Source organism: Paralichthys olivaceus, chromosome 22, assembly GCF_024713975.1.
Source record: "Paralichthys olivaceus isolate ysfri-2021 chromosome 22, ASM2471397v2, whole genome shotgun sequence".
NCBI lineage: Eukaryota > Metazoa > Chordata > Actinopteri > Pleuronectiformes > Paralichthyidae > Paralichthys > Paralichthys olivaceus.
The window spans coordinates 10,152,780-10,169,406 of NC_091114.1; the positions used below are offsets into that span (position 1 = coordinate 10,152,780).

The window sequence follows — 16,627 nt, forward strand, 5'->3', positions numbered from 1 at the left end:
AGCTCAGATTCTCCGTTGATAGAAAACTAACATAATGGCACCCTGTCACCACGACGACAGAGCAGTGCTGCAAACGAACTTTCAATTATTTTTTTCTTATTTAATCATAGAAGAACACTTAAACTACCGGCTCTCCGCCTTCACTCGCACATCGTCAGGAGGTGTAGTTTACAGTCCTGTGTCGTTTGATGCATGCAGTATTGTTGCTCAGTGCTGTGGGAGCATGCAGGGTTGTTAGAGCACTGCAGGAGAAAATACAGGTGTCTCCCCTCGTAAGATTTACAATCTGGGGTGGAGCGAGCTATTCCTTCTTTTAATATTTCTTCTCTCTCATGTAGCAATGGAGCTGTCAGGGTACTTTTTATTGTATTCATACCAAAACAAAGACCACTAAAGATCCAACGCTGTTCACCAACCAGAGCTCACTGGAGATGCAGCGGGCCAATTATGGGCCAGGCGGTGTGAGACCCTGCTCTCCGTTCCCACAGCGATGTCATTAAATAAACCAAGCATGCACAGTAACTGGTGATCTCACCGCAGCAAATCAATATGTAGTATTGTAAAGTCTGCATTTAGAAGAAAAGGATGTGGGCGCGATGAAGGGCGGGGAGGGATCAAATGAAACTGTGGCACAGATTAGCCGATGAGACCTTGCGGAAAAAAAGAGGGAGCTGCCGCTGTGGGGGGGAGATGGGGGCGATACTGGAGATGGCCCTCGGTATGGCCCTGTGGCCTTATAGGGGAATTCAATACAGCCATTGACAAAATAAAGTCCATTGTTGAAGAACCAGCCTCCTTTGGGAAGCTGTTCCATTTCCTTATTAATTGTGCTCTCATTAAAATAAAAGGAAGTAGAGAGGGGGGATGGATAGCACAAGAGTAATAGAAGCTCTTGAGCATGGCCTCCTCGTTTGGACAGATGCCAGGGTCAGTCACTTTACAGTTCCACTTCTTTTCACAGGACGGAAAATACACTGTAGTCTATGTACTTTATGCACTGCATGTACAGTACACACTCACACACACACATTCCCTCCCTCCCTCCCTCCCTCCCTGCCTCTCTTAATCTTATGTCTCTGCAGCCCTCCCACATGCGAGAACACAAATCTTCCTCACGGCCCCCCCACCACCACCACATCCTCTGCAGATGTGCAGCATCAAGGCTCTGGGGGTCACAGCTTGGCCACCACAGCTGTCAGCCAAGGGAGGAGTCGTCAGTTAAGGCCACGGATCACTGATATCCTGACCAGATACACTCCCCAAAGCAGCCTGTGACCCTCCGCTTAAAGGATCATTCTGTTTTATTGCTTACTTGGGTCATATTTGTTTTGTTTAATCAGTTACGATAACGTTTTATCTGCCTAAGAAGCAGCTGAGATCCTGGAGCACAGAAGCAGGACGATCAGATGGCTTTTAAACAACGTCTTTATTGAAAGTGCTTTATTTTACACATAAAACTGAAAGTGAGTGTGCAAAATGTTAGTAATAATTCCTAATTGCACAAGAAAACTTCACGTCAAACCATGAAGGCGGTCTATAAACCATGATGAATGTTTACAGCAGGCACTCAAACAATTTTACTGTTTGTCATTGTTTTTTCATTTGAATAAGTTTGGCGTCCCTGACTGTTTGTTTAAAATCTGAACGAGCCCCTGACATCTTGGTCCAATGGACTTGTTTTTAACAGCGTAGCCATATTTTCTGATATCAGCACTGAGGGTTATTGGAGAAACTATAAATAGAAATGATGGACACAAGTATGAAACCAAGCTGCAAAAAATGCATCTTCTTTAAGGTGCGGCAATGATAAAACAAGTGTGCTACCATCACTGCAACTGAGAAAATATGATCTGTAGTTTGATGAATGGAAATTAGCATTTTAATCGATCTGGACATGAATTGTTAGTTTCAGTCCTATGTTACAGTATCATCAGCAAAACACACACTTCTGCATTCAGACCTCTGCCCTCTCTGTTTATCATATCGAATATTTTGGTTTTGTGAATGCAGGCTCCAAGCTTTGTCTCCGTCCAGATTTTCCTCCTCCAATTGTTCTCTAGATCTTATTTGGGTGAAGTGTATAACTCTGCAAAAATAGAATTAAAATAGCTTGTGAGCCCAGTGTGCAATGTTCCATCAACATCCTCTCACTGGTCGCCTGTGCGAGCAGCTGATTATGACCCACGTTTGTTTGTTAGGCAGCCTTCAGCGGCTGTAGTTATAATAACCGGAGCAGAAGAGGGACGTCCAGTGATATAGCATATAGATTGACAAAGTCCGTGGAGACTCAGGAGTCTGCCGTTCGCTTCCCATCATTTTACCAATGACTGTTCCATAATCTGCGCCATGTGTTTATTACTTTGACCCTTTAATTAAGACCCACGGGTCATATAACGGGAGGTAAACGACTCCTTTGGTTGTTTAGGTGTGGGGACAAAATCCAGAATCCATAAGTAATTGTGAATGTTCATGATACTTACTCTTCCTCATGACCACATTCTTTACTTCATTCTCTGCTGCCTTCATTTCCTTCCCCCATGTGGATCTGCAGCTTTGTTATGTGCTTTGTTTACATCTAATTGCTCTCAGTTGTGTGTGCGAGCTGCTTTTGTTCTGCCAATGTGTCCAGTCGCCCATTGGATTGTTATCCCCCCTCCCTGTTCCCTCCCTGACATGGACTATTCTCTACTGAGATGGAGAATACCACAGTGAAGATGTCTTTTTAGGGAGGTGGGGGTTGAGGCCAGGAGTCATAACTTTCATAGACGTCTCCCTATATGCTAGAGACCCGACAAAAGACCGACTGTGTCGAATGAGAAAAATTGCAGGTGCGCATTCCCCAGCGGTGCACTCCCTCTCTCCTCCCTCGCTCCACACACATTAACGCTCGCACACACGCACACCCTGCCTCTGTGATCACTGCCCCACGTGTGGTGGTGGGAGCAGAGGGAGGAGGAGGAAGGGGGGGGTTAGAAGGAGATCCTTTTTCCCCCGTGATAATACTGTTCTTTCTCTGCTACGGGACGGACTGAGGAGAGGGTTGAAACTGGAGAAGCAGAGTGAGCGATGTCATTCCACAGCAGGCAGCAGCATCCAACAATATGACGAGCCATTTTTTTTTTTTTTTTTATAGGCGCACTGCAGATGTTCCTCAGCTGCATCGTGGGCCCATGCATACAATGGTGGCTATTTTGTGTCGGGGTCATGGTGGGGATAACGACTGTGAGGTCTGGATTTTACCCATAAGGGCCCATTTCTTGTAAAATCACAATACAAATACTTGATACACATTCTGCAGCTTTAAAGATCGGATCTGATTCTGCTCCATTGCAACATCAGACTTCTGGTGCACATCACTGAGGAGCAGTAGTTCTCCCATATGACCCTTTAGATTAAAGTAATGCATCCCCTTGTGACATAGTGCCATGTCAGGCCAAATAATCCCATCCCCCTTTCAACATGGTCCTTGTATTCATGTCACATTCATTCATTAAATCATTCATGTATAGAAATCGGTCATATGTGAAAAAAGTCTGGGCCTTCGGGGGAAAAACTCAAAAGGATTTGAGGCCTACATCCTGTTGTTTCTGAGATCAAATGGAAAGTCTCAAGGTAAGGGAGTGAAAACCACATGGGACCACTTAAGATTTTTTTTTTCGTGGAAACCTGCAACTTTCGATGCTTCCCTGTTTTTTCCAGTAACAGCTTTACCAAATGAATTATCAGGTTTTGAGGCACAAACCTGTCTCGGTGTGTTATTGTATCACGCGTCACAGCTCCCCACCTGCTATGTGTGAATGCACGTGTGGCACGTTTCGCTTAAAACTTCGCATCCCTCCAGTATTTCATGCTTCTCTACATACGCTCGCTGTCGGGTTTCCGATACGCCGAGTTGCGACCAGTTGATTTGATGCGCAAGCCCCACGTACGTGTTGCTTCATACATATTCCCCGCTCATTATCCCCACACAATAAGTCCATATCTGATACCTGTCACTTTGAATGCAGAAGAAAAAAGATGATCAAAGCAGATGAGCGCAGCCGTGTCTCAGATCCAGCATAGCCACCCAGGGTAATTTCTGCAGCACTGCCTTGATTGCACGCATATGGAATGAGATTACTTTTCACTCTGTGGGTGGTTTAGGAATCACTTTTTTTTCTTTTGTTTTTTTTTACATTTATCTCACCGGTTTTTGTCTCCATTATTTATTTTTTTCATCTCACTTTTCTCCTCATTACTTTGTCTTGTTTTCAAAAATCCACCTTTACAGCAACTCACAGATTTTCCTTTCCTGGCACAGTTACTCCTCTTCATCTCATACGGTACGATACCAACAAACTGGCACATGATGTGTCTTACACTAAATCAGAGGACGGGCTGGGACACTGGGGAGAGGATTGACAAAAGATTGATTAGGTGCTACACCCTGCTAGTGATGCTGCAGCTCGGGAAGGGAGGAAGCGAGATGGAACGAGCGAGGGGGGTCTGATTTAAAAATTACTGTTGCCTTCAACGGTGTCACATTTTGTACGTGTAGGTGTATGCACCAGATAGCAATATTCCTCTCGGGAGAGAATACCCCCCCCCCCCCCCTCACATCCCAATGCATAATGAATCAAATTGGGCACAAACGCACATGTAAGAACGAACCACAGGGGAGCGAACAAAAGAAGCCCGTCGCAGTTAAGCACAGATACGGATGGCCTTTAATCTGTTGATGCCATACAGCATATGAGATTGCACCACCCTTTGGGTTCTTACTGTATATAGGGCAAACACCCACCCTGCCTTAACTGCTCCCCCACTTCAACCTACTATTATCCGTACTGATTCAAATACCTTTGAATTACATCTCTCAAGGATTCAGTGTGTGCGTGCGAACTCTGCATGTATGAAAACATCGGGAGTAGCTGCAGTAAAACCCAATTAAGAGTCTAGGGCGACATACGCTCTGTGCATGTGGAGAAAAAGGACGTGAGATTATTGAAGTGGCTCCACCGAAGCAAATGATTGGAGAAGTAAGAAGTTTGTGAAAAAACCCCAAAATACATAACAGATGAATATGCATGAAATGATATTTTAATTTTGTCATTTAAATAATTTTTTGTTCTTCATTATGTAAGTAAACATTACAGCACGGGGCTTTAATTGGTATTAATTCATGCTTTTTGCCTCTCGGATATTACACTGCAGTAAAGATACAGTTGCAGGAGCATGAGGAGGGGAGTTTATTTTGCGAACACGCTGTGCCACAGAAAACAAACCATTACAGTGTAATTCGCAGATTCGTGCAAGAATACTTTTGATGAAATGGAGTGCAAACAAATTCATACAAGGACAATGTGAGTGTTGGCCTTAGTTTCCTTGTTTTCCTCTCAACCCTAAAATCCAAACAAGGCCAGAGATTTTCATGTGCGCCTTTCATGAAGAACACAAAAGGAAATTTCATCAACAGCCAATATCCCGCTTCATGTAAACTGTGTTACTGTCTCTCCTCCCGTTTCGGCTCGTTTCAAGTTGGAAAAATACCAGCCTCGAACTAATTATGGGTTATTGCATGTGCAAGTGATGGAGTGTGGAGTGGAGTGGGATGGTGGGTTAATTTAGCAGTTTTCTACTGATTGAGGTCATTTTAGATAAAGTACTTTTTTTTTTATTACCATCGCGATCGTCAACAGACAGCGGAAAGTTTTTATTTTTCAGTTTGGTTGTGACAAACGGTGAGAACCTGGTGGCCAGGAGCCTCGTGCTGGAGTTCACCTGATTGCACGATTAATACAAGTATAATAAGTCGAACCCCAGGGATCTATTCACACAATGATATCGCCTGTTTTCTTTATTCATTACAAGAGAATGGATTTTCTTAGTGCTCTCGTCATTGGTTTGTCATTTATCTCATGTGACAGGACGACATAGAGCTTTTATATTTCGCTGAGCTTCGATGGCGGTGACACGCAGGTTCACATGCATGCTTCCTTCTAAAGTTAAGGAGGAGATAACAAAGTAAACTGTGCATTAGAAAGTGCAAGTGTCAATATTATGTCTGGTTTTGAATCCTTAAGCTTTTTGATATTTGCTTTTTACCATCAGAACAATGCTGGTTGGTGTTAACCAGAGTTACAGAGGAACTAACAATGAATTAGTATTAATGCAAAACAAACAAGAAGGCATTTCTCAAAGTGCTTATCGCAGGAGAATACAGAATGTTAAATACACTACACATACTTTACATTCACTCAAGGAGGTCGATTTTGACTTTCTTTGGTTTGGCTTGTTTGTATTTAACACCTGTTTATCTGCAGCTGTAGTTGTTAAATGTTCAAGATAATATATTCAGTCTGTACTATGGGGACCAGTACTTCTCTCTTTGTAGTGAAATTATAAATATATTTTTCCATAGTGATAGCCCTACTTTGCACATGTGCTCATAAGTTTTGAATAAATTGTTCATGCATCTAAGGTTTATTTGGATGCTTTGGTCATTTTTGATCTATAATAGGAGCTAATGTTGCATTATATATTGCAAGAAATTCAAATGTTGTATCTTAAAGGAAGATTCATCACTGATTGGTGGAAGGAGGTGTTGAAGAATAGTGCCTTTGGAAAAATGTGTCCACAAAATCTAAACTTGACGATATCACTCCATCATAAGTGGCACAAACCTGCTCTCTCTAAATCAGCCACCTCAGGATGTTTTTAAAAAATAATTCATGTTTGTTATTCCTATCGATTGCCCGGTTACATCCACATTAGCGTCGCTGTTGTGTAAACACTGAACGCCTCTGTTTCCTGAGCGGCTCGGATCAGTCGGGTTGCACTGCAGTTTGTCTCAGACCACCGTGCTAAACTTAGCCTGGCTCCTGCCTCCAGTGAGCTGTTAGGCAATTTCATTTGATGCTGTGTGGTAAAAGAAGAGTGAGAGAAGAAAAAAAAAAAAAAGACCTCGCTCCCCTCACACGAGAGGAAAATCAGCCTGTTGTTTCTTTTCTTTGACCTCAATTACTATCAGGGCATGTGTTACTATAGGGGCATGTTGAGTCATGCCTGCGCTGGGAGTCTTGTCTGTGTGTGCGCTTGTCAGTGTGTATCTCTGATGTGTTTGTGCGACAGGGATTGTGTTCATTTAAGCCTAGGAGGCAGCGTACAGTAGGTGGGGGCCAAGGTGCATTAGTCTTGGCTGAGATGTTCCCTTCAGTGATGCCGGCACATGTGGGTGGGTCACAGGAAGGATGGAGGGAGGGAGGGAGGGAGGCAGGAGGCAAAGAAAGGAGAGGAAATAGCAAAACGATGTCAGACATGACGGGAGCCGAACAAAGCCCGGCTCACTGTCAGGAGCCACCGTCGCGACAGCTGCCAGCTCCGCACACTCACCTCCGGCCTGGACTGTCTGACAAAATGCCACTTCGCTGATAGGAGGCAGGACACGTCGCTCTGCTCTGTTTACACTCAGGGAGAAGAAAAATGCCTAGAATTGGCTCAGAGCTGGGTTTTTTATTTTTTTAATACAAATTTCCAATTAATCCGATGAATTTTAAAACTTATCTGAATACAAATGCAAAACTGCCGGGAATTGCAGATTTGTCCTAAGCCTGAGAGGATTTGACCTGAGAATCGGACGTTGTAATTTGCACAGCGAAGAGTTTTTTAGACTTGCTTCCTTTTCCCCCCTTTTCCATTTTTCCCTCTTGTCACAGCGATGCACTTAATGAATTGAAGTTGTGATTAATTATATGGAAGTGCCCGCTGGATGGAGAGATTCTTCACCTCTGCGTTCTGAGTATGTGAATCAAGACTTTATGGAGGGATGTATTTGTTTCTCGTGTGTGTGTGCGCAAACATGAGGTGACTGTCTCCTGGAACTGCATCACACAGGGAAGTTGCTGTGCTCTGCAGATTTCTCCCCATCCAGCGACCAATTTATTAACTTTCACAGTTATTAACTTTTATTGTGTCAATACATCGTTACAGAGGGGAGGAAGAAGCGCTCCGCCTCGACTGCTGCCGTGTCAGTTTCTTACGATTGATGTCGCTTGTGGCTTCCTCATAGAAAAGCATCAAATATATTCAGTGTTTGAGGATGATTGAATAAGTTGCAGCAGTTTATTACAGTTGCACAGTCTCTCTTTCTCCCTCTGTAGCTATTTTGTTAACACTCAAGTGCTAATTTCCCTCCTGGCATCACGGCCAGTTTGATTGACAGTTTGAAAGTCGCATTTGCATGTTGCTGCCCTGCAAAACCCCCCCCTCCAAAAAAAACATCAGTCTTTTCCCTCTGCTGGAATTTGCAAGCGCGTGGTGTGTTGCCAATTAATGTGTTCAAATGTGTGTCAGCGGACGCGGAGTGGAAGCAAAACAAATGGCTCGTTCATTGGCCTGCGTTGAATGGATATCTGGATCCTGTCAAGATGAGTAATGCTAATTGTGCTTAGCAGCATCATTGGTCAACGTGTCATAAGCCATCAAGTCGATTCTGAGGAGTTTGTCACAATCGTGGTGGGCTCATGAATTCGTCATCACCGAGGTGTTATCTGTCATCCGCTCGCATGTTTCAATAAAACTGCTCATCCAGGCTTGTTTTTTTAAAAGCCCCGATACTTTCTCAGAAGTTGTGGCAATGCGGGGAGGAGTGATTGCACCGAAGTTTGCGACCCCTCTCGTGCAGCACAAACAAGTTTTTATCGATGCAGTTCTCCGATCTGCGGAGTTCTCTGACAGTTCAGTTCCTGGATCATTTCGCACTCGTTGTAAAAGCCTCTGAGAATTTGCTTGCCTTAGGCCATATGTAAACGTAATTTACTTGGAAGAACAATTTGCCTGAACTGTTTCTCACTTCAAGATAAATAATCCCTTATGCATTATTGAAGATGCTGTACTTTTTTTTCCCCTCATCCCAGCTCAGATGATTTCTCCCCCTTGTCGCAAATTGACTTAGTACTTTTTTTTTCGCCGGGAAATGTCATTTGTTGCAAACTAGGAAGTGGGTGTGACAGGCTCCCATTGGTCTAATCAAATAACGGTATCCTGACTCGTGTGCTAATTAATCACAAGCTGTGGGGGCCGTACCCATCCAGCGAAAGTCGGTCGAAAAAAGACATTTGATCTGTTGAATCAGCTTCCTTTGCCTTCCCCTCCTCTCTCATCCATTTATCTTACATTGATTCAGGGGAGTTCATTTGAATTTAAACCCTTCACACACACACACACACACACACACACACACTCCCAGAAAGTTTTAAACCCTGCATCATCTGCTATAAAATCTGAGACTTCGTTTTAAAGAATAAAAAATTGGATCTTCACAAATTAACAGACTAAACATTTTTGCCCCTGTCCCGGGAACAGATTTGGTGCTTTGCCAGACTATAAATGCAGAAAGGACCATTATTTAGTAGGAAATTATCCACTGCGTCTCAGCTCATGCACTTCACTTAAAGTCTGAAAATGATCTAAAGCCATGTTTCTTTTTGTCGGGAGCCGTCACATGCCATGACATCTGTTTATCCGAGTGATGGCGGCTCGTTGCATTTTAATGTGGTGGTTGAACTCGCTCTCCCTCACGTTTTCTTGGGTGTTGAAATGAAAAACAAGGTTCCTGCAGGCCCCTGTTTTGTTACTAATGATGACTTTTAAATGTCAGTGTTACTCCGCTCTGTCTACACTCCAGTGGCCGCTGGCCCGGAGAAGGTAATGGGTCTGAGCTCTGTGTCAGTGACCCAGGAATAAGCTTGGCTTTTAAACGGCAAAAAAAATCTCTCAGCATCACTATTAACAAACCCACAATCAAAACTCCAAACCATTTCCCCCTCAGAGTGATTTTTAAAAGCTCTGCGGGGGAGCGACATTTTCCAAATGACCATTTTTCTCCCTGACCTTTTTCTTGCCCTTTTTGCTGAGTAATTGCGTTTTTTTGAAATATTCATTTGTGAAATATGTCATTTGCCGGCGTCCTGATTAAAAAACAGTGCTCTGTTGGTGCGAAAGTGATGGAAGTATGCAACGTGACCCTCACGGCTTTCTTTCTACAAACTACTACTCCTCCCACCTAGATTCAGCACTATTGCAATTATCCAGGGAGAATCTGCAGTGAAAAGAAGAAGAGATACACGCTGCATATAAATGCTCTAAAGAAGTAGCTGCAGAGGGAGGAGAAAAGATGAAGTGAGCAGAACATGGGAACTCGGGATAAGACAATGGAGTTTCAATAAGAGCGGTTCGATTTTCGATAGCTCTGTCGACGACGTGCTCAGGTAGACGACGGCGATGCGTGCGAGTGGGACAGGATGGCGTCTCTGGCGCCCGAGGAATATGAGCCCTATCAATCACCGCCTTCGGGCACAAATGTAATTACACTACAGTTGTTGACTAGCCGGGTAATCCGAGACATCACTGGCATGCATCGACTCACTTACATTAGGGGATTGCTGGTGCCCATGCTGATGGTGTTGTGCTTGCCTTTGGTTTGAGGACACTGGCATGAATCAAGCCCTTGTCACTGCAGGGTCACAAAACTTAAAGGACTTATTCGAAGCTTTTGAACAAATCATACAGATGACATTAATCAATTTGTTAATGGTGGGTTGTATACGATATTTAATTTAATAGTGCTTTTGGTGTTTTTTCTCCACACACACAAAAAAAAATACATATAAACAAAAGCCAAGATTGTTCTTTTTCAATTCATCCTAATCCTTAATTTTTTGCAGTGCACCTGCCCAAGTCAACTCATGTTCTCCCTTTTCTTCGCCGTTGTCAGCTTCACAGAAGTTTGCCGTGATCCAGACCAGCACTTTTTCAGGGGGCGGAATAAATCTCCCCATTAAGAGGATGATAATTGATGGCTTTCATCACCAAATGGAATACAATTATTCCGATCGGTGCCGTTTCAATGGCACACTCTGCTGTGTTGAAGGCTTGAATGATTTATGAGACAAAATCAAGTGACACGATGATGAGCGGCTTCTTTTGTTGTTTCACCTCAGCGTGTGGCATTGTATTTTCTGCAATGATTTTTTTTATTTCAGGTATATTTTAAGTGCTAGAGAATATAGCAAATTGCAGACGCTCAAAAGGATGCAGTGTAATGACCACGTATATATATATATCATGACCTCTAATACAAAATTCCTGTTTCCTTTTATGTAAGTATATAAATTGACAAGCTGTATAAGACTATGAAGTAATTACTTATAAAAAACTTGGAAATGGAGTAATTTACTTTTATTTTTTACTGTGCTTATTAAGATGCTTATGACACGATGCTCTTAATATACTGGTTTTATCTTTCTTACTATTATTTAATTGTGAATTACGGCTGCGGACTGATCTGTGTGTAGAAATGTGTGTACGTACATTTTTTAGGTGCTGCACAGCAAATTACGTTATTTCTTTCATGTTTTTGACTCTAATTGCTGACATGTCTTTTAAACTGCTGTTCAGTTTATTTGGGATTTTTAATTTAGCTCAGACGTTTATTCAAAAAAACTTTTTCTTTATTGATCCCTGGATAAATTTCACATGTGGTAACAGTCTCTCTTACTTCCTGCCTGTCGCTCCGTCCTCCATGATGAATGTCTGCGCGTCATCTCGCGGGGGCTCTGGCAGCACGCTTGTCTGAAAGGATGTTTATAAAAATCTATAGCTGCCACAGTCCTCCTGCTGTCACCCAGGCCAATGTTTACGAATCTCGCTCATTTTTTTCCCTCGCTATAAACACACAACACCCCCGGTCTGCTGCGCACGTGCCTGCTTGGTGCGCGAGTCCTCCGCAGACGTGCGTGGGCATGCGTGCGCCTGTGTCAAGGAGAGGGAAAACAGCAACCTCCAGGCTGCCGTTGCTCGGTCCCACTCGCCCTCCTGGCCATTTTGGCTTCGCAATAAACAGACGAATTTTGCCAAACAGACTCTCAGCTTTGGCCGGAGGCAACAAACACCTCCTGTTCGCATGTAGCTTCACTTAAGTGCACCGTGTCACCTTAGAATACAATGAACAGAGCAGCTTGTATGATTTATAGATTCTAGTGGGGGGGGTTTGACATCACGAGACACCGTCTGCTGTGGCGTCTTTGTCTCCGTGGTCCTGTCTGTCTCTAATTTCTCAGCTGAATGCGCGTGTAATAAACGTTTATTTTCCTCACCGTCAAATGCAAACAGCGCAAACAACAACAGTCTATTTCCTTATGTTTGATTTGTGTCAGTCTGTCTCTCTCTCTCTCTCTCCACCACTCCTGGCCTCTCGAGGGCCCTTGTGATATTGCTCATCCTCCCACTCTGCGCAAGCAGCATCCTGTCCGCCCACACTCTCAGACCAGGGTGGACAACCTCTTCTCATATGTCTCGGTGTCAGACCTTTTGATTGCAGGTCCGCCCATCTGTTCTTCTGTTTCCCTGCAGGAATATACAGATTCTTTTTTTATTTTTTTTATTTTTTTATTTTATTCAGCACTGCCTGCAACTCCTGGATAAAGTTGTTTTCATACTTAAGAGCATAAATCCTTTATCCAGAGTAGAAAAGAGATTATGCAAAATAACTAATACTTAGGTTGTGTGTTTTTCTTTTTGCAGCCTTTAGTCGAGCACCCATCCCCATGGCAGTGGTGAGGAGGGAGCTGTCGTGCGAGAGCTATCCCATCGAGCTGCGCTGCCCGGGCACCGACGTCATCATGATCGAGAGCGCCAACTACGGTCGCACCGATGATAAGATCTGCGACGCAGACCCTGCACAAATGGAAAACACTAGGTGTTACCTGCCTGATGCATACAAGATCATGTCCCAAAGGTAAGAAGGGGATTTGCACTGTAATACACAGTATGTCGCAGATTACGCACATGATTTACAATGTTTTATTTAGTGGGTGTATTACTTAATGAAATATGAAAAACATACCTTTCTTTTGTTGTAAAGATTTATCCATGATAACACTTTGATTGTCACATATATAAGTAGTTTCGGCTCCATTTTAAAAGAATGGAACGTGAGTATTTGGGTGTTTTGTACACACACAACCACACACTCACACTTGCAAGCAAAATGTGTAATACAGTTAAGTAATTGACTGGAGAAGCTGTTTGTTAAAGAAACATTATCAGTCCTCAGGTAATGAGATGCTGTAATTCACACCTTAGCTATGCCCAAGCAGAAATGAATGCACTTCTGCTTGAGACCTTTTTATTCTTCATGGAATAACAATAATTTCCTTTATTCTCAGAGAACTGAAATGTAAAGGCCTAGCGGAAAATAGGGTGTTTGGATTTTTTAAATGTAAAATATCACAGTAGACATGTTTACATGGATTTGACAGCAGTGTTATGATATGAACCAGATGAAGACTATATGTCTGAATAAGACGCCGGTATGTAAACAGCAGTTTCTGTTTACATTAATCTAAAGGTCAGACTTGGAAAAAGAATAATTGAATTTAGTCATGGAGTCTTGTGAAATCCTATTGTGTAGACATACATGAGTTTTAATCACAGTATGACATCCAATTCTATTCATAGTAAGTAGGAGGGCGTAATGTGGACATGAGTCATAATCAGACTGGTCTCTGTAACATGTAAACATGAATTAAATATTCTGTCAGCAGCTCATGTAAACCTCAGGTTAATGTAGTCAATGTCTCAATAACTCAATATAAAATAATATTAATATTTTCTATATTGTTTTAAACGGACAGCTCGGTGTTAATAAAGCATGTTTTGTGTTTAGAAAATAAATAAACTGTTATTTAGGTCAAGAATCTCAAAGAGCAATGAACCTCATCACCCCTGCTCGTCTACACCAAACCGTAAATTTCCTCCGGCACAAATCAATGTTGATTTGAAACACTATGAATTCATTATCAGGTATTTGTCGAAACACAGACGTGCTTGATGAGCTTTGACGAAGTGACCAGTGGCTTTAGAGCAATCAGTGTGCAGGTCGGAGAAGATGCTGGGGGGGTGTAATCTGGTGGGTCTGTGGAGTTTCCCTGGAGCTGCCGGCCGGTTTATGACCGACCGACTGACTTGACCATCGACGGTACCGTGAGTGCCCTGTACGCTGGGAACGCTGATGTTATTGAAGCAACACAGACGCTTCACTTTGTGTTTACTTTCCCCGAGTTGTTGTTGGGATTATTTTTGTTGTATCGGTTTTTAGTTGTTTGACCTGGATTGAACTGAACTGTGTTGGGTTTGTGGGGGAAACACTGAGACTCACATCCTCACCTCTTTCCTATTCTTTGGTTATTATTGTTTACGACGTAGTATTCTCGTCTTTACTTTTCCGAATGTTGGTGTTTTAATAAAACCCAGAAATCCCCCCCCCCCCCTGCTAATTCTCATGCACCCACTTCACCCCCCAAAAAAACAAGGTATGAACCAAACCCTGGATTTGGAGAATCGTTACACCCCTAATACATGTGGAGTCACAGGGTTTTAACCAAGTCGTCTGGTTAAAGGGGATTGTAGGAGCTCAAGGCGAGTGCGGAGTGAACATATTCACAGTCAAACTTGCACAGTCTTGTGTTGACTTATTGCAGCACTTAGAGCACAATGAAGACTCCTCTCGTGGATATCATTCTTAGTAGAGTTTCTCTTGCCTTTGAGGTCAAAGCACCCTTGAGCACTCAGAAGGAATGGAGTTTATCTAAATTGCTACTTGGCGTTTACATTTGTCTGTCTCTCTTTGCTGCCACAGCTTTAACGTATGTCCACCTCTTTCTCTTTCCAAAGCATCAGCTCCACATTGTGGAATCTGAGAATACTAATGGAGCTTTGGGCTGTGTCTAACAATTGCTCTTGGCTTTTTAGTTTGGTACCATAGAGTTCAGATAATCAGCTGCGTGAAAGGCAGCTGATGGTAAAAAGAGGTAGTTTGAAACATGTTGTCAGATAATTGATGCACCCAGTAGCTCCCTTGTTCTGCAGCCGCCCACTCAGACTGAAAATCCCTGCAGGAATGAATCAATGGGTCTGTTTCTGTCATGAACACAAAACTAAGATAACGTTCGAGGGAAAAGCAGATATTCTTACCATCTTGTTGCTAACAAGCTTTACACTGACGTGAAAAAGGTAACCACAACCTGATTCCTGCCTTTTGTCTTGGGAGAGGAAGTTTCCAAGTGGAAGGAAGGTGTGGGTGGAATTGAAATCGGGTTTAGAGGGAGGGCGCCAGAGCGGAGATGGAGCGTGAGGATTCAATGATATTTGTGGCTGGAGCAACACAACTGCACATTAGCATGCGATGGTTAGTACAAAAAAAACCAAGATGAGCGCCGCCCCCGACTATTCCATTGTCGGGCTGTCAGAGCCGTTGCTAGGTACCTGCGGCTAAGCTCACGAGGTTAAAAAAGAAAATGACAACACAAACAGCAACAAGTAAATTGAGCAGAGACGGTTTTTAAAGACTGATGAAGGCGGAGGTGACAGCCAGGGCACCGAGATCTGACTCATGAAGTGAAGTGATATGAAAAACAATGTCACATGCATGAAGTTATTTGAGTTTTGCTTTCATATTGATACCATATATTTTTTCCACTTAATCAATATCAGCAGAGAGTCGTTAATATTTCAAATTTATTTACCCCTCTAATCTCATGATCTCTCTCTATACACCATGGGATGTGTTTACACACTTAACATTACATAACTTAATCTCTGGAAACAAAACAAACAATTTATTGAATCTGATGGAAGCATATACGGTGCATCCAGGGAATATTCAACCCTCTTAAATTGATGTTGCAGGGGAATGCTGAAATCGTTTAAATTCAATTTTACTCTCAAACTACACGCAAATAGTTTATAATTGCAAAAAAAAAAAATCTTTCAGAAATGTCTGCAAATAAAGACTGTAAAAACTGTATATGAACACAATATTTGCTTTTGCAGTTGTAAGATGCTTAGAATTGAGGTCAAACAGTTCAATCTTGGTGTCATCAGACCAGAGAGTTGCTTCTTTTGAAAACTGAGGGGTTCTCAGTCACCTCTGTTACCAAGACGCTTGTCCAGCTCTAGAATGACTCTGCTGTTCCAAACTCCTTCCATTTTTTTCGTTGAATAATTATGGAGGCTGGAGACACTTGCTTTGCAGGGACCTGATTTCCCTAATCTTGGTTTTCATGAGTTGTTTGATTACTTGTTATTGGCGATGGAAAACAAAACAAACAGAAAATGGACGGGCTTTTATGTTTTTGTTGTTTGTGGTGGCTAATTGGCATAAATTCTTGTTTGTGTATAGCAATTGTTGACTCAAAAAATAGTTAAATATAAAAAATCAACAGTGAGATATGTCCTGGTATTGATTTGAATACCTCCATGTCAGCAGGGTTGTCCGTCTTGTACATCCCATTCTCATCAATGGGAAGTGCTGGTTTGAATTTGATGGTCAAAGGTCACGGTTACAGTGATTTCACTAAATTTGAGTCCAGTCGATGTTTTATTAGTTATCAAAGTTGCAGAAAAGTATGATTTCTAGTCTAAGTGCAAATACTACCAAACTGCATACATGCATTATGTAAAAGGGAATTATGACACATTAGTCGGTTCAAATATTGGAGACTAATCTAATTCCAGTTTTAATTTTACAAAAACCAGCTGGTTAACGTGTAATAATCTAAATATTACCTTAATCAGGTTAAACTCTAAT

The 16,627-nt window shown here is 42.5% G+C and overlaps 1 protein-coding gene across 30 annotated transcripts in view; it reads left to right on the forward strand.

Annotated features, from left to right (window-relative positions):
• The window catches only part of LOC109634912 (adhesion G protein-coupled receptor L3-like), a 226,534-nt gene that overhangs the window by 93,330 nt on the left and 116,577 nt on the right, over positions 1–16,627 (forward strand). For all 30 annotated transcript variants that reach the window (XM_069518370.1, XM_069518369.1, XM_069518368.1 and 27 more), the window contains one exon: positions 12,562–12,775. In XM_069518370.1, the coding sequence (XP_069374471.1) occupies positions 12,562–12,775 (214 nt within the window). The remainder of the gene's footprint in view (positions 1–12,561; positions 12,776–16,627) is intronic.